The sequence below is a fragment of the Petromyzon marinus genome, chromosome 74, assembly GCF_048934315.1.
Source record: "Petromyzon marinus isolate PM22_M1 ecotype Great Lakes invasive population chromosome 74, UKy_Petmar_22M1.pri1.0, whole genome shotgun sequence".
Classification (NCBI taxonomy): Eukaryota; Metazoa; Chordata; class Hyperoartia; order Petromyzontiformes; family Petromyzontidae; genus Petromyzon; species Petromyzon marinus.
In genome coordinates, this window is record NC_133740.1 from 6,475,280 (window position 1) to 6,500,554 (window position 25,275).

At 47.1% G+C, this 25,275-nt stretch overlaps 1 protein-coding gene across 1 annotated transcript in view; it reads right to left on the reverse strand.

Annotated features, from left to right (window-relative positions):
- The window catches only part of LOC116958210 (uncharacterized), a 75,058-nt gene that overhangs the window by 34,330 nt on the left and 15,453 nt on the right, over positions 1–25,275 (reverse strand). The window contains exon 3 of the mRNA XM_076056180.1: positions 23,719–24,573. Within this exon, the coding sequence (XP_075912295.1) occupies positions 23,719–24,573 (855 nt within the window). The remainder of the gene's footprint in view (positions 1–23,718; positions 24,574–25,275) is intronic.

A 25,275-nucleotide genomic window follows, 5' to 3' on the forward strand; every position in this document is an offset into this window, starting at 1 on the left:
AGAACAGGAGTAGAACACACAAACTCCACTCACTCACTCTGTAGAACAGGGCTAGAACACACAAACTCCACTGACACTGTAGAACAGGGCTAGAACACACAAACACCACTCACTCTGTAGAACAGGGCTAGAACACACAAACTCCACTCACTCACTCTGTAGAACAGGGCTAGAACACACAAACTCCACTCGCTCACTCTGTAGAACAAGGCTAGAACACACAAACTCCACTCACTCACTCTGTAGAACAGGGCTAAAACACACAAATTCCACTCACTCTGTAGAACAGGGCTAGAACACACAAACTCCACCCACTCACTCTGTAGCACAGGGCTAGAACACACAAACTCCACTCACTCTGTAGAACAGGGCTACAACACACAAACTCCACTCACTCTGTAGAACAGGGCTAGAACACACAAACTCCACTCACTCTGTAGAACAGGGCTACAACACACAAACTCCACTCACTCTGTAGAACAGGGGTAGAACACACAAACTCCACTCACTCGGTAGAACAGGAGTAGAACACACAAACTCCACTCAGACACTCTGTAGTACAGGGGTAGAACACACAAACTCCGCTCACTCACGCTGTAGAACAGGGGTAGATCACACAAACTCCACTCAGACACTCTGTAGTACAGGAGTAGAACACACAAACTCCACCCACTCACTTTGTAGAACAGGGGTAGATCACACAAACTCCACTCACTCACTCTGTAGAACAGGGCTAGAACACACAAACTCCACTCACTCTGTGGAAAAGGGCTAGAACACACAAACTCCACTCACTCTGTAGAACAGGGATAGAACACACAAACTCCACTCACTCTCTCTGTAGAACAGGAATAGAACACACAAACTCCACTCACTCACTCTGTAGAACAGGGCTAGAACACACAAACTCCACTCACTCACTCTGTAGAACAGGGCTAAAACACACAAACTCCACTCACTCACTCTGTAGAACAGGAGTAGAACACACAAACTCCACTCACTCACTCTGTAGAACATGGCTAAAACACACAAACTCTACTCACTCACTCTGTAGAACAGGGGTCGAACACACAAACTCCACTCACTCTGTAGACAAGGATAGAACACACAAACTCCACTCACTCACTCTGTAGAACAGGGCTAGAACACACAAACTCCACTGACACTGTAGAACAGGAGTAGACCACACAAACTCCGCTCACTCACTCTTTAGAACAGGACTAGAACACACAAACTCCACTCACACGGTAGAACAGGAGTAGAACACACAAACTCCACTCACTCTGTAGAACAGGGCTAGAACACACAAACACCACTCACTCTGTAGAACAGGAGTAGAACACACAAACTCCACTCACTCACTCTGTACAACAGGGCTAGAACACACAAACTCCACTCGCTCACTCTGTAGAACAGGGCTAGTAAACACAAACTCCACTCACTCACTCTGTAGAACAGGGCTAGAACACACAAACTCCACTCACTCACTCTGTAGAACAGGGCTAAAACACACAAACTCCACTCACTCTGTAGAACAGGGCTAGAACAAAGAAACTCCACCCACTCACTCTGTAGCACAGGGCTAGAACACACAAACTCCACTCACTCTGTAGAACGGGGCTACAACACACAAACTCCACTCACTCTGTAGAACAGGGCTAGAACACACAAACTCCACTCACTCGGTAGAACAGGAGTAGAACACACAAACTCCGCTCACTCACTCTGTAGAACAGGGGTAGATCACACAAACTCCACCCACTCACTTTGTAGAACAGGGGTAGATCACACAAACTCCACTCACTCACTCTGTAGAACACGGCTAGAACACACAAACTCCACTCACTCACTCTGTAGAACAGGGCTAGAACACACAAACTCCACTCACTCTGTAGAACAGGAGTAGAACACACAAACTCCACTCACTCACTCTGTAGAACAGGGCTAGAACACACAAACTCCACTGACACTGTAGAACAGGAGTAGACCACACAAACTCCGCTCACTCACTCTTTAGAACAGGACTAGAACACACAAACTCCACTCAATCTGTAGAACAGGAGTAGAACACACAAACTCCACTCACTCTGTAGAACAGGGCTAGAACACACAAACTCCACTCACTCACTCTGTAGAACAGGGCTAAAACACACAAACTCCACTCACTTTGTAGAACAGGGCTAGAACAAAGAAACTCCACCCACTCACTCTGTAGCACAGGGCTAGAACACACAAACTCCACTCACTCTGTAGAACAGGGCTACAACACACAAACTCCACTCACTCTGTAGAACAGGGCTAGAACACACAAACTCCACTCACTCTGTAGAACAGGGGTAGAACACACAAACTCCACTCACTCGGTAGAACAGGAGTAGAACACACAAACTCCACTCAGACACTCTGTAGAACAGGGGTAGAACACACAAACTCCACTCACTCTGTAGAACAGGGCTACAACACACAAACTCCACTCACTCACTCTGTAGAACAGGGCTAGAACACACAAACTCCACTCACTCACTCTGTAGAACAGGAGTAGAACACACAAACTCCACCCACTCACTTTGTAGAACAGGGGTAGATCACACAAACTCCACTCACTCACTCTGTAGAACAGGGCTAGAACACACAAACTCCACTCACTCTGTAGAACAGGGCTAGAACACACAAACTCCACTCACTCACTCTGTAGAACAGGGCTAGAACACACAAACTCTACTCACTCTGTAGAACAGGGCTAGAACACACAAACTCCACTCACTCACTCTGTAGAACAGGGCTAGAACACACAAACTCCACTCACTCACTCTGTAGAACAGGAGTAGAACACACAAACTCCACTCACTCTGCAGAACAGGAGTAGAACACACAAACTCCACTCACTCTCTCTGTAGAACAGGAGTAGAACACACAAACTCCACTCACTCTGCAGAACAGGAGTAGAACACACAAACTCCACTCACTCACTCTGTAGAACAGGAGTAGAACACACAAACTCCACTAACTCTGTAGAACAGGAGTAGAACACACAAACTCCGCTGACTCCCTCTGTAGAACAGTGGTAGAACACACAAACTCCACTCATTCTGTAGAACAGGAGTAGAACACACAAACTCCACTCACTCTGTAGAACAGGGCTAGAACACACAAACTCCACTCACTCACTCTGTAGAACAGGGATAGAACACACAAACTCCACTCACTCTCTCTGTAGAACAGGGATAGAACACACAAACTCCACTCACTCTCTCTGTAGAACAGGGCTAGAACACACAAACTCCACTAACTCTGTAGAACAGGAGTAGAACACACAAACTCCGCTGACTCTCTCTGTAGAACCGGGGTAGAACATACAAACTCCACTCACTCTGTAGAACAGGGCTAGAACACACAAACTCCACTCACTCACTCTGTAGAACAGGGATAGAACACACAAACTCCACTCACTCTCTCTGTAGAACAGGGATAGAACACACAAACTCCACTCACTCTCTCTGTAGAACAGGGCTAGAACACACAAACTCCACTAACTCTGTAGAACAGGAGTAGAACACACAAACTCCGCTGACTCTCTCTGTAGAACCGGGGTAGAACACACAAACTCCACTCACTCTGTAGAACAGGGCTAGAACACACAAACACCACTCACTCTGTAGAACAGGCTAGTACACACAAACTCCACTCACTCACTCTGTAGAACAGGGCTAGAAGACACAAACTCCACTCACTCACTCTGTAGAACAGGGCTAGAACACACAAACTCCACTCACTCACTCTGTAGAACAGGGGTAGAACACACAAACTCCACTCACTCACTCTGTAAAACAGGGCTAGAACACACAAACTCCACTCACTCACTCTGTAGAACAGGGGTAGAACACACAAACTCCACTCACTCACTCTGTAAAACAGGGCTAGAACACACAAACTCCACCCACTCACTCTGAGGCACAGGGCTAGAACACACAAACTCCACTCACTCTGCAGAACAGGAGTAGAACACACAAACTCCACTCACTCTCTCTGTAGAACAGGAGTAGAACACACAAACTCCACTCACTCTGCAGAACAGGAGTAGAACACACAAACTCCACTCACTCACTCTGTAGAACAGGAGTAGAACACACAAACTCTACTAACTCTGTAGAACAGGAGTAGAACACACAAACTCCGCTGACTCCCTCTGTAGAACAGTGGTAGAACACACAAACTCCACTCACTCTGTAGAACAGAAGTAGAACACACAAACTCCACTCACTCTGTAGAACAGGGCTAGAACACACAAACTCCACTCACTCACTCTGTAGAACAGTGATAGAACACACAAACTCCACTCACTCTCTCTGTAGAACAGGGCTAGAACACACAAACTCCACTAACTCTGTAGAACAGGAGTAGAACACACAAACTCCGCTGACTCTCTCTGTAGAACCGGGGTAGAACACACAAACTCCACTCACTCTGTAGAACAGGGCTAGAACACACAAACTCCACTCACTCACTCTGTAGAACAGGGATAGAACACACAAACTCCACTCACTCTCTCTGTAGAACAGGGATAGAACACACAAACTCCACTCACTCTCTCTGTAGAACAGGGCTAGAACACACAAACTCCACTAACTCTGTAGAACAGGAGTAGAACACACAAACTCCGCTGACTCTCTCTCTGTAGAACCGGGGTAGAACACACAAACTCCACTCACTCTGTAGAACAGGGCTAGAACACACAAACTCCACTCGCTCACTCTGTAGAACAGGGCTAGTAAACACAAACTCCACTCACTCACTCTGTAGAACAGGGCTAGAACACACAAACTCCACTCACTCACTCTGTAGAACAGGGCTAAAACACACAAACTCCACTCACTCTGTAGAACAGGGCTAGAACAAAGAAACTCCACCCACTCACTCTGTAGCACAGGGCTAGAACACACAAACTCCACTCACTCTGTAGAACAGGGCTAGAACACACAAACTCCACTCACTCTGTAGAACAGGGCTAGAACACACAAACTCCACTCACTCACTCTGTAGAACAGGGCTAGAACACACAAACTCCACTCACTCTGTAGAACAGGAGTAGAACACACAAACTCCACTCACTCACTCTGTAGAACAGGGCTAGAACACACAAACTCCACTCACTCACTCTTTAGAACAGGGCTTGAACACACAAACTCCACTCAATCTGTAGAAAAGGAGTAGAACACACAAACTCCACTCACTCTGTAGAACAGGGTTAGAACACACAAACACCACTCACTCTGTAGAACAGGGCTAGAACACACAAACTCCACTCACTCACTCTGTAGAACAGGGCTAGAACACACAAACTCCACTCGCTCACTCTGTAGAACAGGGCTAGAACACACAAACTCCACTCACTCACTCTGTAGAACAGGGCTAAAACACACAAACTCCACTCACTCTGTAGAACAGGGCTAGAACAAAGAAACTCCACCCACTCACTCTGTAGCACAAGGCTAGAACACACAAACTCCACTCACTCTGTAGAACAGGGCTAGAACACACAAACTCCACTCACTCTGTGGAACAGGGCTAGAACACACAAACTCCACTCACTCGGTAGAACAGGAGTAGATCACACAAACTCCACTCACTCTGTAGAACAGGGCTATAACACACAAACTCCACTCACTCACTCTGTAGAACAGGGCTAGAACACACAAACTCTACTCACTCTGTAGAACAGGGCTAGAACACACAAACTCCACTCACTCTGTGGAACAGGGCTAGAACACACAAACTCCACTCACTCTGTAGAACAGGGATAGAACACACAAACTCCACTCACTCTCTCTGTAGAACAGGAATAGAACACACAAACTCCACTCACTCACTCTGTAGAACAGGGCTAGAACACACAAACTCCACTCACTCACTCTGTAGAACAGGGCTAAAACACACAAACTCCACTCACTCACTCTGTAGAACAGGAGTAGAACACACAAACTCCACTCACTCACTCTGTAGAACATGGCTAAAACACACAAACTCTACTCACTCACTCTGTAGAACAGGGGTAGAACACACAAACTCCATTCACTCTGTAGACAAGGATAGAACACACAAACTCCACTCACTCACTCTGTAGAACAGGGCTAGACCACACAAACTCCACTCACACTGTAGAACAGGAGTAGACCACACAAACTCCGCTCAATCACTCTTTAGAACAGGACTAGAACACACAAACTCCACTGACACTGTAGAACAGGAGTAGACCACACAAACTCCGCTCACTCACTCTTTAGAACAGGACTAGAACACACAAACTCCACTCACTCACTGTGTAGAACAGGGCTAGTAAACACAAACTCCACTCACTCTGTAGAACAGGGCTAGAACACACAAACTCCACTCACTCACTCTGTAGAACAGGAGTAGAACACACAAACTCCACTCACTCACTCTGTAGAACAGGGCTAGAACACACAAACTCCACTGACACTGTAGAACAGGAGTAGACCACACAAACTCCACTCACTTTGTAGAACAGGGCTAGAACACACAAACACCACTCACTCTGTAGAACAGGGCTAGAACACACAAACTCCACTCACTCACTCTGTACAACAGGGCTAGAACACACAAACTCCACTCGCTCACTCTGTAGAACAGGGCTAGTAAACACAAACTCCACTCACTCACTCTGTAGAACAGGGCTAGAACACACAAACTCCACTCACTCACTCTGTAGAACAGGGCTAAAACACACAAACTCCACTCACTCTGTAGAACAGGGCTAGAACAAAGAAACTCCACCCACTCACTCTGTAGCACAGGGCTAGAACACACAAACTCCACTCACTCTGTAGAACAGGGCTAGAACACACAAACTCCACTCACTCTGTAGAACAGGAGTAGAACACACAAACTCCACTCACTCTCTCTGTAGAACAGGAGTAGAATACACAAACTCCGCTCACTCACTCTTTAGAACAGGACTAGAACACACAAACTCCACTCACACGGTAGAACAGGAGTAGAACACACAAACTCCACTCACTCTGTAGAACAGGGCTAGAACACACAAACTCCACTCACTCACTCTGTAGAACAGGAGTAGAATACACAAACTCCGCTCACTCACTCTTTAGAACAGGACTAGAACACACAAACTCCACTCACACGGTAGAACAGGAGTAGAACACACAAACTCCACTCACACTGTAGAACAGGGCTAGAACACACAAACTCCACTCACTCTGTAGAACAGGGTTAGAACACACAAACACCACTCACTCTGTAGAACAGGGCTAGAACACACAAACTCCACTCACTCACTCTGTAGAACAGGGCTAGAACACACAAACTCCACTCGCTCACTCTGTAGAACAGGGCTAGTAAACACAAACTCCACTCACTCACTCTGTAGAACAGGGCTAGAACACACAAACTCCACTCACTCACTCTGTAGAACAGGGCTAAAACACACAAACTCCACTCACTCTGTAGAACAGGGCTAGAACAAAGAAACTCCACCCACTCACTCTGTAGCACAGGGCTAGAACACACAAACTCCACTCACTCTGTAGAACAGGGCTACAACACACAAACTCCACTCACTCTGTAGAACAGGGCTAGAACACACAAACTCCACTCACTCTGTAGAACAGGTGTAGAACACACAAACTCCACTCACTCGGTAGAACAGGAGTAGAACACACAAACTCCACTCAGACACTCTGTAGAACAGGGGTAGAACACACAAACTGCGCTCACTCACTCTGTAGAACAGGAGTAGAACACACAAACTCCACCCACTCACTTTGTAGAACAGGGGTAGATCACACAAACTCCACTCACTCACTCTGTAGAACAGGGCTAGAACACACAAACTCCACTCACTCTGTAGAACAGGGCTAGAACACACAAACTCCACTCACTCACTCTGTAGAACAGGGCTAGAACACACAAACTCTACTCACTCTGTAGAACAGGGCTAGAACACACAAACTCCACTCACTCACTCTGTAGAACAGGGCTAGAACACACAAACTCCACTCACTCACTCTGTAGAACAGGAGTAGAACACACAAACTCCACTCACTCTGCAGAACAGGAGTAGAACACACAAACTCCACTCACTCTCTCTGTAGAACAGGAGTAGAACACACAAACTCCACTCACTCTGCAGAACAGGAGTAGAACACACAAACTCCACTCACTCACTCTGTAGAACAGGAGTAGAACACACAAACTCCACTAACTCTGTAGAACAGGAGTAGAACACACAAACTCCGCTGACTCCCTCTGTAGAACAGTGGTAGAACACACAAACTCCACTCACTCTGTAGAACAGGAGTAGAACACACAAACTCCACTCACTCTGTAGAACAGGGCTAGAACACACAAACTCCACTCCCTCACTCTGTAGAACAGGGATAGAACACACAAACTCCACTCACTCTCTCTGTAGAACAGGGATAGAACACACAAACTCCACTCACTCTCTCTGTAGAACAGGGCTAGAACACACAAACTCCACTAACTCTGTAGAACAGGAGTAGAACACACAAACTCCGCTGACTCTCTCTGTAGAACCGGGGTAGAACACACAAACTCCACTCACTCTGTAGAACAGGGCTAGAACACACAAACTCCACTCACTCACTCTGTAGAACAGGGATAGAACACACAAACTCCACTCACTCTCTCTGTAGAACAGGGATAGAACACACAAACTCCACTCACTCTCTCTGTAGAACAGGGCTAGAACACACAAACTCCACTAACTCTGTAGAACAGGAGTAGAACACACAAACTCCGCTGACTCTCTCTGTAGAACCGGGGTAGAACACACAAACTCCACTCACTCTGTAGAACAGGGCTAGAACACACAAACACCACTCACTCTGTAGAACAGGCTAGTACACACAAACTCCACTCACTCACTCTGTAAAACAGGGCTAGAACACACAAACTCCACTCACTCACTCTGTAGAACAGGGCTAGAACACACAAACTCCACCCACTCACTCTGAGGCACAGGGCTAGAACACACAAACTCCACTCACTCTGCAGAACAGGAGTAGAACACACAAACTCCACTCACTCTCTCTGTAGAACAGGAGTAGAACACACAAACTCCACTCACTCTGCAGAACAGGAGTAGAACACACAAACTCCACTCACTCACTCTGTAGAACAGGAGTAGAACACACAAACTCCACTAACTCTGTAGAACAGGAGTAGAACACACAAACTCCACTCACTCTGTAGAACAGGGCTAGAACACACAAACTCCACTAACTCTGTAGAACAGGAGTAGAACACACAAACTCCGCTGACTCTCTCTCTGTAGAACCGGGGTAGAACACACAAACTCCACTCACTCTGTAGAACAGGGCTAGAACACACAAACTCCACTCGCTCACTCTGTAGAACAGGGCTAGTAAACACAAACTCCACTCACTCACTCTGTAGAACAGGGCTAGAACACACAAACTCCACTCACTCACTCTGTAGAACAGGGCTAAAACACACAAACTCCACTCACTCTGTAGAACAGGGCTAGAACAAAGAAACTCCACCCACTCACTCTGTAGCACAGGGCTAGAACACACAAACTCCACTCACTCTGTAGAACAGGGCTAGAACACACAAACTCCACTCACTCTGTAGAACAGGGCTAGAACACACAAACTCCACTCACTCACTCTGTAGAACAGGGCTAGAACACACAAACTCCACTCACTCTGTAGAACAGGAGTAGAACACACAAACTCCACTCACTCACTCTGTAGAACAGGGCTAGAACACACAAACTCCACTCACTCACTCTTTAGAACAGGGCTTGAACACACAAACTCCACTCAATCTGTAGAAAAGGAGTAGAACACACAAACTCCACTCACTCTGTAGAACAGGGTTAGAACACACAAACACCACTCACTCACTCTGTAGAACAGGGCTAGAACACACAAACTCCACTCACTCACTCTGTAGAACAGGGCTAGAACACACAAACTCCACTCGCTCACTCTGTAGAACAGGGCTAGAACACACAAACTCCACTCACTCACTCTGTAGAACAGGGCTAAAACACACAAACTCCACTCACTCTGTAGAACAGGGCTAGAACAAAGAAACTCCACCCACTCACTCTGTAGCACAGGGCTAGAACACACAAACTCCACTCACTCTGTAGAACAGGGCTACAACACACAAACTCCACTCACTCTGTAGAACAGGGCTAGAACACACAAACTCCACTCACTCTGTAGAACAGGTGTAGAACACACAAACTCCACTCACTCGGTAGAACAGGAGTAGAACACACAAACTCCACTCAGACACTCTGTAGAACAGGGCTAGAACACACAAACTCCACTCACTCTGTGGAACAGGGCTAGAACACACAAACTCCACTCACTCGGTAGAACAGGAGTAGATCACACAAACTCCACTCACTCTGTAGAACAGGGCTATAACACACAAACTCCACTCACTCACTCTGTAGAACAGGGCTAGAACACACAAACTCTACTCACTCTGTAGAACAGGGCTAGAACACACAAACTCCACTCACTCTGTGGAACAGGGCTAGAACACACAAACTCCACTCACTCTGTAGAACAGGGATAGAACACACAAACTCCACTCACTCTCTCTGTAGAACAGGAATAGAACACACAAACTCCACTCACTCACTCTGTAGAACAGGGCTAGAACACACAAACTCCACTCACTCACTCTGTAGAACAGGGCTAAAACACACAAACTCCACTCACTCACTCTGTAGAACAGGAGTAGAACACACAAACTCCACTCACTCACTCTGTAGAACATGGCTAAAACACACAAACTCTACTCACTCACTCTGTAGAACAGGGGTAGAACACACAAACTCCATTCACTCTGTAGACAAGGATAGAACACACAAACTCCACTCACTCACTCTGTAGAACAGGGCTAGACCACACAAACTCCACTCACACTGTAGAACAGGAGTAGACCACACAAACTCCGCTCAATCACTCTTTAGAACAGGACTAGAACACACAAACTCCACTGACACTGTAGAACAGGAGTAGACCACACAAACTCCGCTCACTCACTCTTTAGAACAGGACTAGAACACACAAACTCCACTCACTCACTGTGTAGAACAGGGCTAGTAAACACAAACTCCACTCACTCTGTAGAACAGGGCTAGAACACACAAACTCCACTCACTCACTCTGTAGAACAGGAGTAGAACACACAAACTCCACTCACTCACTCTGTAGAACAGGGCTAGAACACACAAACTCCACTGACACTGTAGAACAGGAGTAGACCACACAAACTCCACTCACTCTGTAGAACAGGGCTAGAACACACAAACACCACTCACTCTGTAGAACAGGGCTAGAACACACAAACTCCACTCACTCACTCTGTACAACAGGGCTAGAACACACAAACTCCACTCGCTCACTCTGTAGAACAGGGCTAGTAAACACAAACTCCACTCACTCACTCTGTAGAACAGGGCTAGAACACACAAACTCCACTCACTCACTCTGTAGAACAGGGCTAAAACACACAAACTCCACTCACTCTGTAGAACAGGGCTAGAACAAAGAAACTCCACCCACTCACTCTGTAGCACAGGGCTAGAACACACAAACTCCACTCACTCTGTAGAACAGGGCTAGAACACACAAACTCCACTCACTCTGTAGAACAGGAGTAGAACACACAAACTCCACTCACTCTCTCTGTAGAACAGGAGTAGAATACACAAACTCCGCTCACTCACTCTTTAGAACAGGACTAGAACACACAAACTCCACTCACACGGTAGAACAGGAGTAGAACACACAAACTCCACTCACTCTGTAGAACAGGGCTAGAACACACAAACTCCACTCACTCACTCTGTAGAACAGGAGTAGAATACACAAACTCCGCTCACTCACTCTTTAGAACAGGACTAGAACACACAAACTCCACTCACACGGTAGAACAGGAGTAGAACACACAAACTCCACTCACACTGTAGAACAGGGCTAGAACACACAAACTCCACTCACTCTGTAGAACAGGGTTAGAACACACAAACACCACTCACTCTGTAGAACAGGGCTAGAACACACAAACTCCACTCACTCACTCTGTAGAACAGGGCTAGAACACACAAACTCCACTCGCTCACTCTGTAGAACAGGGCTAGTAAACACAAACTCCACTCACTCACTCTGTAGAACAGGGCTAGAACACACAAACTCCACTCACTCACTCTGTAGAACAGGGCTAAAACACACAAACTCCACTCACTCTGTAGAACAGGGCTAGAACAAAGAAACTCCACCCACTCACTCTGTAGCACAGGGCTAGAACACACAAACTCCACTCACTCTGTAGAACAGGGCTAGAACACACAAACTCCACTCACTCTGTAGAACAGGAGTAGAACACACAAACTCCACTCACTCTCTCTGTAGAACAGGAGTAGAATACACAAACTCCGCTCACTCACTCTTTAGAACAGGACTAGAACACACAAACTCCACTCACACGGTAGAACAGGAGTAGAACACACAAACTCCACTCACTCTGTAGAACAGGGCTAGAACACACAAACTCCACTCACTCACTCTGTAGAACAGGAGTAGAATACACAAACTCCGCTCACTCACTCTTTAGAACAGGACTAGAACACACAAACTCCACTCACACGGTAGAACAGGAGTAGAACACACAAACTCCACTCACACTGTAGAACAGGGCTAGAACACACAAACTCCACTCACTCTGTAGAACAGGGTTAGAACACACAAACACCACTCACTCTGTAGAACAGGGCTAGAACACACAAACTCCACTCACTCACTCTGTAGAACAGGGCTAGAACACACAAACTCCACTCGCTCACTCTGTAGAACAGGGCTAGTAAACACAAACTCCACTCACTCACTCTGTAGAACAGGGCTAGAACACACAAACTCCACTCACTCACTCTGTAGAACAGGGCTAAAACACACAAACTCCACTCACTCTGTAGAACAGGGCTAGAACAAAGAAACTCCACCCACTCACTCTGTAGCACAGGGCTAGAACACACAAACTCCACTCACTCTGTAGAACAGGGCTACAACACACAAACTCCACTCACTCTGTAGAACAGGGCTAGAACACACAAACTCCACTCACTCTGTAGAACAGGGGTAGAACACACAAACTCCACTCACTCGGTAGAACAGGAGTAGAACACACAAACTCCACTCAGACACTCTGTAGAACAGGGGTAGAACACACAAACTCCGCTCACTCACTCTGTAGAACAGGAGTAGAACACACAAACTCCACCCACTCACTTTGTAGAACAGGGGTAGATCACACAAACTCCACTCACTCACTCTGTAGAACAGGGCTAGAACACACAAACTCCACTCACTCTGTAGAACAGGGCTAGAACACACAAACTCCACTCACTCACTCTGTAGAACAGGGCTAGAACACACAAACTCTACTCACTCTGTAGAACAGGGCTAGAACACACAAACTCCACTCACTCACTCTGTAGAACAGGGCTAGAACACACAAACTCCACTCACTCACTCTGTAGAACAGGAGTAGAACACACAAACTCCACTCACTCTGCAGAACAGGAGTAGAACACACAAACTCCACTCACTCTCTCTGTAGAACAGGAGTAGAACACACAAACTCCACTCACTCTGCAGAACAGGAGTAGAACACACAAACTCCACTCACTCACTCTGTAGAACAGGAGTAGAACACACAAACTCCACTAACTCTGTAGAACAGGAGTAGAACACACAAACTCCGCTGACTCCCTCTGTAGAACAGTGGTAGAACACACAAACTCCACTCACTCTGTAGAACAGGAGTAGAACACACAAACTCCACTCACTCTGTAGAACAGGGCTAGAACACACAAACTCCACTCCCTCACTCTGTAGAACAGGGATAGAACACACAAACTCCACTCACTCTCTCTGTAGAACAGGGATAGAACACACAAACTCCACTCACTCTCTCTGTAGAACAGGGCTAGAACACACAAACTCCACTAACTCTGTAGAACAGGAGTAGAACACACAAACTCCGCTGACTCTCTCTGTAGAACCGGGGTAGAACACACAAACTCCACTCACTCTGTAGAACAGGGCTAGAACACACAAACTCCACTCACTCACTCTGTAGAACAGGGATAGAACACACAAACTCCACTCACTCTCTCTGTAGAACAGGGATAGAACACACAAACTCCACTCACTCTCTCTGTAGAACAGGGCTAGAACACACAAACTCCACTAACTCTGTAGAACAGGAGTAGAACACACAAACTCCGCTGACTCTCTCTGTAGAACCGGGGTAGAACACACAAACTCCACTCACTCTGTAGAACAGGGCTAGAACACACAAACACCACTCACTCTGTAGAACAGGCTAGTACACACAAACTCCACTCACTCACTCTGTAAAACAGGGCTAGAACACACAAACTCCACTCACTCACTCTGTAGAACAGGGCTAGAACACACAAACTCCACCCACTCACTCTGAGGCACAGGGCTAGAACACACAAACTCCACTCACTCTGCAGAACAGGAGTAGAACACACAAACTCCACTCACTCTCTCTGTAGAACAGGAGTAGAACACACAAACTCCACTCACTCTGCAGAACAGGAGTAGAACACACAAACTCCACTCACTCACTCTGTAGAACAGGAGTAGAACACACAAACTCCACTAACTCTGTAGAACAGGAGTAGAACACACAAACTCCGCTGACTCCCTCTGTAGAACAGTGGTAGAACACACAAACTCCACTCACTCTGTAGAACAGGAGTAGAACACACAAACTCCACTCACTCTGTAGAACAGGGCTAGAACACACAAACTCCACTAACTCTGTAGAACAGGAGTAGAACACACAAACTCCACTCGCTCACTCTGTAGAACAGGGCTAGTAAACACAAACTCCACTCACTCACTCTGTAGAACAGGGCTAGAACACACAAACTCCACTCACTCACTCTGTAGAACAGGGCTAAAACACACAAACTCCACTCACTCTGTAGAACAGGGCTAGAACAAAGAAACTCCACCCACTCACTCTGTAGCACAGGGCTAGAACACACAAACTCCACTCACTCTGTAGAACAGGGCTAGAACACACAAACTCCACTCACTCTGTAGAACAGGGCTAGAACACACAAACTCCACTCACTCACTCTGTAGAACAGGGCTAGAACACACAAACTCCACTCACTCTGTAGAACAGGAGTAGAACACACAAACTCCACTCACTCACTCTGTAGAACAGGGCTAGAACACACAAACTCCACTCACTCACTCTTTAGAACAGGGCTTGAACACACAAACTCCACTCAATCTGTAGAAAAGGAGTAGAACACACAAACTCCACTCACTCTGTAGAACAGGGTTAGAACACACAAACACCACTCACTCTGTAGAACAGGGCTAGAACACACAAACTCCACTCACTCACTCTGTAGAACAGGGCTAGAACACACAAACTCCACTCGCTCACTCTGTAGAACAGGGCTAGAACACACAAACTCCACTCACTCACTCTGTAGAACAGGGCTAAAACACACAAACTCCACTCACTCTGTAGAACAGGGCTAGAACAAAGAAACTCCACCCACTCACTCTGTAGCACAGGGCTAGAACACACAAACTCCACTCACTCTGTAGAACAGGGCTACAACACACAAACTCCACTCACTCTGTAGAACAGGGCTAGAACACACAAACTCCACTCACTCGGTAGAACAGGAGTAGAACACACAAACTCCACTCAGACACTCTGTAGAACAGGGCTAGAACACACAAACTCCACTCACTCTGTGGAACAGGGCTAGAACACACAAACTCCACTCACTCGGTAGAACAGGAGTAGATCACACAAACTCCACTCACTCTGTAGAACAGGGCTATAACACACAAACTCCACTCACTCACTCTGTAGAACAGGGCTAGAACACACAAACTCTACTCACTCTGTAGAACAGGGCTAGAACACACAAACTCCACTCACTCTGTGGAACAGGGCTAGAACACACAAACTCCACTCACTCTGTAGAACAGGGATAGAACACACAAACTCCACTCACTCTCTCTGTAGAACAGGAATAGAACACACAAACTCCACTCACTCACTCTGTAGAACAGGGCTAGAACACACAAACTCCACTCACTCACTCTGTAGAACAGGGCTAAAACACACAAACTCCACTCACTCACTCTGTAGAACAGGAGTAGAACACACAAACTCCACTCACTCACTCTGTAGAACATGGCTAAAACACACAAACTCTACTCACTCACTCTGTAGAACAGGGGTAGAACACACAAACTCCATTCACTCTGTAGACAAGGATAGAACACACAAACTCCACTCACTCACTCTGTAGAACAGGGCTAGACCACACAAACTCCACTCACACTGTAGAACAGGAGTAGACCACACAAACTCCGCTCAATCACTCTTTAGAACAGGACTAGAACACACAGACTCCACTGACACTGTAGAACAGGAGTAGACCACACAAACTCCGCTCACTCACTCTTTAGAACAGGACTAGAACACACAAACTCCACTCACTCACTGTGTAGAACAGGGCTAGTAAACACAAACTCCACTCACTCTGTAGAACAGGGCTAGAACACACAAACTCCACTCACTCACTCTGTAGAACAGGAGTAGAACACACAAACTCCACTCACTCACTCTGTAGAACAGGGCTAGAACACACAAACTCCACTGACACTGTAGAACAGGAGTAGACCACACAAACTCCACTCACTCTGTAGAACAGGGCTAGAACACACAAACTCCACTCACTCACTCTGTACAACAGGGCTAGAACACACAAACTCCACTCGCTCACTCTGTAGAACAGGGCTAGTAAACACAAACTCCACTCACTCACTCTGTAGAACAGGGCTAGAACACACAAACTCCACTCACTCACTCTGTAGAACAGGGCTAAAACACACAAACTCCACTCACTCTGTAGAACAGGGCTAGAACAAAGAAACTCCACCCACTCACTCTGTAGCACAGGGCTAGAACACACAAACTCCACTCACTCTGTAGAACAGGGCTAGAACACACAAACTCCACTCACTCTGTAGAACAGGAGTAGAACACACAAACTCCACTCACTCTCTCTGTAGAACAGGAGTAGAATACACAAACTCCGCTCACTCACTCTTTAGAACAGGACTAGAACACACAACCTCCACTCACACGGTAGAACAGGAGTAGAACACACAAACTCCACTCACTCTGTAGAACAGGGCTAGAACACACAAACTCCACTCACTCACTCTGTAGAACAGGAGTAGAATACACAAACTCCGCTCACTCACTCTTTAGAACAGGACTAGAACACACAAACTCCACTCACACGGTAGAACAGGAGTAGAACACACAAACTCCACTCACACTGTAGAACAGGGCTAGAACACACAAACTCCACTCACTCTGTAGAACAGGGTTAGAACACACAAACACCACTCACTCTGTAGAACAGGGCTAGAACACACAAACTCCACTCACTCACTCTGTAGAACAGGGCTAGAACACACAAACTCCACTCGCTCACTCTGTAGAACAGGGCTAGTAAACACAAACTCCACTCACTCACTCTGTAGAACAGGGCTAGAACACACAAACTCCACTCACTCACTCTGTAGAACAGGGCTAAAACACACAAACTCCACTCACTCTGTAGAACAGGGCTAGAACAAAGAAACTCCACCCACTCACTCTGTAGCACAGGGCTAGAACACACAAACTCCACTCACTCTGTAGAACAGGGCTACAACACACAAACTCCACTCACTCTGTAGAACAGGGCTAGAACACACAAACTCCACTCACTCTGTAGAACAGGGCTAGAACACACAAACTCCACTCACTCTGTAGAACAGGAGTAGAACACACAAACTCCACTCAGACACTCTGTAGAACAGGGGTAGAACACACAAACTCCGCTCACTCACTCTGTAGAACAGGAGTAGAACACACAAACTCCACCCACTCACTTTGTAGAACAGGGGTAGATCACACAAACTCCACTCACTCACTCTGTAGAACAGGGCTAGAACACACAAACTCCACTCACTCTGTAGAACAGGGCTAGAACACACAAACTCCACTCACTCACTCTGTAGAACAGGGCTAGAACACACAAACTCTACTCACTCTGTAGAACAGGGCTAGAACACACAAACTCCACTCACTCACTCTGTAGAACAGGGCTAGAACACACAAACTCCACTCACTCACTCTGTAGAACAGGAGTAGAACACACAAACTCCACTCACTCTGCAGAACAGGAGTAGAACACACAAACTCCACTCACTCTCTCTGTAGAACAGGAGTAGAACACACAAACTCCACTCACTCTGCAGAACAGGAGTAGAACACACAAACTCCACTCACTCACTCTGTAGAACAGGAGTAGAACACACAAACTCCACTAACTCTGTAGAACAGGAGTAGAACACACAAACTCCGCTGACTCCCTCTGTAGAACAGTGGTAGAACACACAAACTCCACTCACTCTGTAGAACAGGAGTAGAACACACAAACTCCACTCACTCTGTAGAACAGGGCTAGAACACACAAACTCCACTCCCTCACTCTGTAGAACAGGGATAGAACACACAAACTCCACTCACTCTCTCTGTAGAACAGGGATAGAACACACAAACTCCACTCACTCTCTCTGTAGAACAGGGCTAGAACACACAAACTCCACTAACTCTGTAGAACAGGAGTAGAACACACAAACTCCGCTGACTCTCTCTGTAGAACCGGGGTAGAACACACAAACTCCACTCACTCTGTAGAACAGGGCTAGAACACACAAACTCCACTCACTCACTCTGTAGAACAGGGATAGAACACACAAACTCCACTCACTCTCTCTGTAGAACAGGGATAGAACACACAAACTCCACTCACTCTCTCTGTAGAACAGGGCTAGAACACACAAACTCCACTAACTCTGTAGAACAGGAGTAGAACACACAAACTCCGCTGACTCTCTCTGTAGAACCGGGGTAGAACACACAAACTCCACTCACTCTGTAGAACAGGGCTAGAACACACAAACACCACTCACTCTGTAGAACAGGCTAGTACACACAAACTCCACTCACTCACTCTGTAAAACAGGGCTAGAACACACAAACTCCACTCACTCACTCTGTAGAACAGGGCTAGAACACACAAACTCCACCCACTCACTCTGAGGCACAGGGCTAGAACACACAAACTCCACTCACTCTGCAGAACAGGAGTAGAACACACAAACTCCACTCACTCTCTCTGTAGAACAGGAGTAGAACACACAAACTCCACTCACTCTGCAGAACAGGAGTAGAACACACAAACTCCACTCACTCACTCTGTAGAACAGGAGTAGAACACACAAACTCCACTAACTCTGTAGAACAGGAGTAGAACACACAAACTCCGCTGACTCCCTCTGTAGAACAGTGGTAGAACACACAAACTCCACTCACTCTGTAGAACAGGAGTAGAACACACAAACTCCACTCACTCTGTAGAACAGGGCTAGAACACACAAACTCCACTCACTCACTCTGTAGAACAGGGATAGAACACACAAACTCCACTCACTCTCTCTGTAGAACAGGGATAGAACACACAAACTCCACTCACTCTCTCTGTAGAACAGGGCTAGAACACACAAACTCCACTAACTCTGTAGAACAGGAGTAGAACACACAAACTCCGCTGACTCTCTCTGTAGAACCGGGGTAGAACACACAAACTCCACTCACTCTGTAGAACAGGGCTAGAACACACAAACTCCACTCACTCACTCTGTAGAACAGGGATAGAACACACAAACTCCACTCACTCTCTCTGTAGAACAGGGATAGAACACACAAACTCCACTCACTCTCTCTGTAGAACAGGGCTAGAACACACAAACTCCACTAACTCTGTAGAACAGGAGTAGAACACACAAACTCCGCTGACTCTCTCTGTAGAACCGGGGTAGAACACACAAACTCCACTCACTCTGTAGAACAGGGCTAGAACACACAAACACCACTCACTCTGTAGAACAGGCTAGTACACACAAACTCCACTCACTCACTCTGTAGAACAGGGCTAGAAGACACAAACTCCACTCACTCACTCTGTAGAACAGGGCTAGAACACACAAACTCCACTCACTCACTCTGTAGAACAGGGGTAGAACACACAAACTCCACTCACTCACTCTGTAAAACAGGGCTAGAACACACAAACTCCACTCACTCACTCTGTAGAACAGGGCTAGAACACACAAACTCCACCCACTCACTCTGAGGCACAGGGCTAGAACACACAAACTCCACTCACTCTGCAGAACAGGAGTAGAACACACAAACTCCACTCACTCTCTCTGTAGAACAGGAGTAGAACACACAAACTCCACTCACTCTGCAGAACAGGAGTAGAACACACAAACTCCACTCACTCTGTAGAACAGGAGTAGAACACACAAACTCCGCTGACTCCCTCTGTAGAACAGTGGTAGAACACACAAACTCCACTCACTCTGTAGAACAGGAGTAGAACACACAAACTCCACTCACTCTGTAGAACAGGGCTAGAACACACAAACTCCACTCACTCACTCTGTAGAACAGTGATAGAACACACAAACTCCACTCACTCTCTCTGTAGAACAGGGATAGAACACACAAACTCCACTCACTCTCTCTGTAGAACAGGGCTAGAACACACAAACTCCACTAACTCTGTAGAACAGGAGTAGAACACACAAACTCCGCTGACTCTCTCTGTAGAACCGGGGTAGAACACACAAACTCCACTCACTCTGTAGAACAGGGCTAGAACACACAAACTCCACTCACTCACTCTGTAGAACAGGGATAGAACACACAAACTCCACTCACTCTCTCTGTAGAACAGGGATAGAACACACAAACTCCACTCACTCTCTCTGTAGAACAGGGCTAGAACACACAAACTCCACTAACTCTGTAGAACAGGAGTAGAACACACAAACTCCGCTGACTCTCTCTGTAGAACCGGGGTAGAACACACAAACTCCACTCACTCTGTAGAACAGGGCTAGAACACACAAACACCACTCACTCTGTAGAACAGGCTAGTACACACAAACTCCACTCACTCACTCTGTAGAACAGGGCTAGAACACACAAACTCCACTCACTCACTCTGTAGAACAGGAGTAGAACACACAAACTCCACTCACTCTGTAGAACAGGGCTAGAACACACAAACACCACTCACTCTGTAGAACAGGTCTAGAACACACAAACTCCACTCACTCACTCTGTAGAACAGGGCTAGAACACAAAAACTCCACTCGCTCACTCTGTAGAACAGGGCTAGAACACACAAACTCCACTCACTCACTCTGTAGAACAGGGCTAGAACACACAAACTCCACCCACTCACTCTGTAGCACAGGGCTAGAACACACAAACTCCACTCACTCTGTAGAACAGGGCTAGAACACACAAACTCCACTCACTCACTCTGTAGAACAGGGCTAGAACACACAAACTCCACTCACTCTGTAGAACAGGAGTGGAACACAAACTCCACTCACTCACTCTGTAGAACAGGGCTAGAACACACAAACTCCACTCACTCTGAAGAACAGGAGTAGATCACACAAACTCCACTCACTCTGTAGAACAGGGCTAGAACACACAAACTCCACTCACTCACTCTGTAGAACAGGAGTAGAACACACAAACTCCACTCACTCACTCTGTAGAACAGGGATAGAACACACAAACTCCACTCACTCACTCTGTAGAACAGCAGTAGAACACACAAACTCCACTCACTCACCCTGTAGAACAGGGATAGAACACACAAACTCCACTCACTCTCTCTGTAGAACAGGGATAGAACACACAAACTCCACTCACTCTCTCTGTAGAACAGGGATAGAACACACAAACTCCACTCACTCTCTCTGTAGAACAGGGATAGAACACACAAACTCCACTCACTCACTCTGTAGAACAGGGGTAGAACACACAAACTCCACTAACTCTGTAGAACAGGAGTAGAACACACAAACTCCGCTGACTCTCTCTGTAGAACAGGGGTAGAACACACAAACTCCACCCACTCTGTAGAACATGGCTAGAACACACAAACTCCACTCACTCTGTAGAACAGGAGTAGAACACACAAACTCCACTCACTCACTCTGTAGAACAGGAGTAGAACACACAAACTCCACTCACTCACTCTGCAGAACAGGAGTAGAACACACAAACTCCACTCACTCTGTAGAACAGGGCTAGAACACACAAACACCACTCACTCTGTAGAACAGGGCTAGAACACACAAACTCCACTCACTCACTCTGTAGAACAGGGCTAGAACACACAAACTCCACTCACTCTGTAGAACAGGAGTAGAACACACAAACTCCACTCACTCTGTAGAACAGGGGTAGAACACACAAACTCCACTCACTCACTCTGTAGAACAGGGATAGAACACACAAACTCCACTCACTCTCTCTGTAGAACAGGGCTAGAACACACAAACTCCACTAACTCTGTAGAACAGGAGTAGAACACACAAACTCCACTCACTCTGTAGAACAGGAGTAGAACACACAAACTCCGCTGACTCTCTCTGTAGAACCGGGGTAGAACACACAAACTCCACTCACTCTGTAGAACAGGGCTAGAACACACAAACACCACTCACTCTGTAGAACAGGGCTAGTACACACAAACTCCACTCACTCACTCTGTAGAACAGGGATAGAACACACAAACTCCACTCACTCTCTCTGTAGAACAGGGCTAGAACACACAAACTCCACTAACTCTGTAGAACAGGAGTAGAACACACAAACTCCACTCACTCTGTAGAACAGGAGTAGAACACACAAACTCCGCTGACTCTCTCTGTAGAACCGGGGTAGAACACACAAACTCCACTCACTCTGTAGAACAGGGCTAGAACACACAAACTCCACTCACTCTGTAGAACAGGGCTAGTACACACAAACTCCACTCACTCACTCTGTAGAACAGGGCTAGAAGACACAAACTCCACTCACTCACTCTGTAGAACATGGCTAGAACACACAAACTCCACTCACTCTGTAGAATAGGGCTACAACACACAAACTCCACCCACTCACTCTGAGGCACAGGGCTAGAACACACAAACTCCACTCACTCTGTAGAACAGGGCTAGAACACACAAACTCCACTCACTCACTCTGTAGAACAGGGCTAGAACACACAAACTCCACTCACTCTGTAGAACAGGGCTAGAACACACAAACTCCACTCACTCACTCTGTAGAACAGGGGTAGAACACACAAACTCCACTCACTCACTCTGTAAAACAGGGCTAGAACACACAAACTCCACTCACTCACTCTGTAGAACAGGGCTAGAACACACAAACTCCACACTCTCACTCTTTAGAACAGGGGTAAAACACACAAACTACACTCACTCACTCTGTAGAACTCATTCTGTAGAACAGGGGTAGACCACGCAAACCCCACTCACTCGTCAGCAGCAGCAGCAGTAATATCACCATCACCACCACCATCACCACCACCACCACCATCACCACCACCATCACCACCACCATCACCACCACCATCACCACCACCACCATCACCTGGTTCCCTGCCAGGCGTAGAAGTGAAATTCCCCGTCTGTTGTCTTCAGGTGCAGGTTGGGGAACTCATCGCCGAGATTCAGACTCATCGCAACCACCACCTGTACCACCACCTGTACCACCACCTGTACCACCACCTGTACCACCACCGCCACCTGTACCAACACCTGTACCACCACCACCACCTGTACCAACACCTGTACCACCACCACCACCTGTACAACCACCACCACCACCTGTTGCTGCTGCTGGCGCGAGGTGGTGATGATGGTTGTGATGGTGGTGATGGTGGTGATGGTGGTGGTGTTGAAGGTGGTGATGGTGGTGATGGTAGTGATAGTAGTGGTGATAGTAGTGGCGATGATGGTGGTGGTGATGGTGGTAGTGATAGTAGTGGTAATGATGGTGGTAGTGATGGTGGTGTTGATGGTGGTAGTGATAGTAGTGGTGATGATGGTGGTGATGATGGTGGTGATGGTGGTGGTGTTGATTGTGGTGATGGTGGTAGTGATAGTAGTGGTGATGATGGTGGTGTTGATTGTGGTGATGGTGGTAGTGATAGTAGTGGTGATGATGGTGGTGTTGATGGTGGTAGTGATAGTATTGGTGATAGTAGTGGTGATAGTAGTGGTGATGATGGTGGTGGTGTTGATGGTGGTGATGGTGGTAGTGATAGTAGTGGTGATGATGGTGGTGGTGTTGATGGTGGTGATGGTGGTAGTGATGGTGGTAGTGATAGTAGTGGTGATAGTAGTGGTGATGGTGGTAGTGATGATGGTGGTGATGGTGGTAGTGATGATGGTGGTGTTGATGGTGTTGATGGTGATGATGGTGGTGATGGTGGTGGTTGTCTCCCTACGTCAGACAGTGGCGTCTGCGAGGTGCGGGTGGTGAGCTCACACGTGAGCACCACAGAGTGTGACAGAGGTGGGTAGAGCTCTGTGTGTGTGGTGTGTGTAGCTGTGTGTACGTGGAGCTGTGTGTGTGCGTGTGGTGTGTGTAGCTGTGTGTGTGTGTGCAGCTGTGTGTGTGTGCAGCTGTGTGTGTGTGTGCAGGTGTGTGTGTGTGCAGGTGTGTGTGTAGCTGTGTGTGTAGCTGTGTGGTGTGTGTGTGTGTCGTGTGTGTGGTGTGTGTGGAGCTGTGTGTGTGCGTGTGGTGTGTGTAGCTGTGTGTGTGTGCAGCTGTGTGTGTGTGCAGCTGTGTGTGTGTAGCTGTGTGTAGCTGTGTGTGTGTGTGTAGCTGTGTGTGTAGCTATGTATGTGTGGAGCTGTGCGTCTAGCTGTGTGTCTAGCTGTGTGTGTAGCTGTGTGTGTGTGGTGTGTGTGTGTGGTGTGTGTGGAGCTGTGTGTGTGCGTGTGGTGTGTGTAGCTGTGTGTGTGTGCAGCTGTGTGTGTGTGCAGCTGTGTGTGTGTAGCTGTGTGTGTGTGTAGCTGTGTGTGTAGCTATGTATGTGTGGAGCTGTGCGTCTAGCTGTGTGTCTAGCTGTGTGTGTAGCTGTGTGTGTGTGGTGTGTGTGTGTGGTGTGTGTGGAGCTGTGTGGAGCTGTGTGTGTGTGGT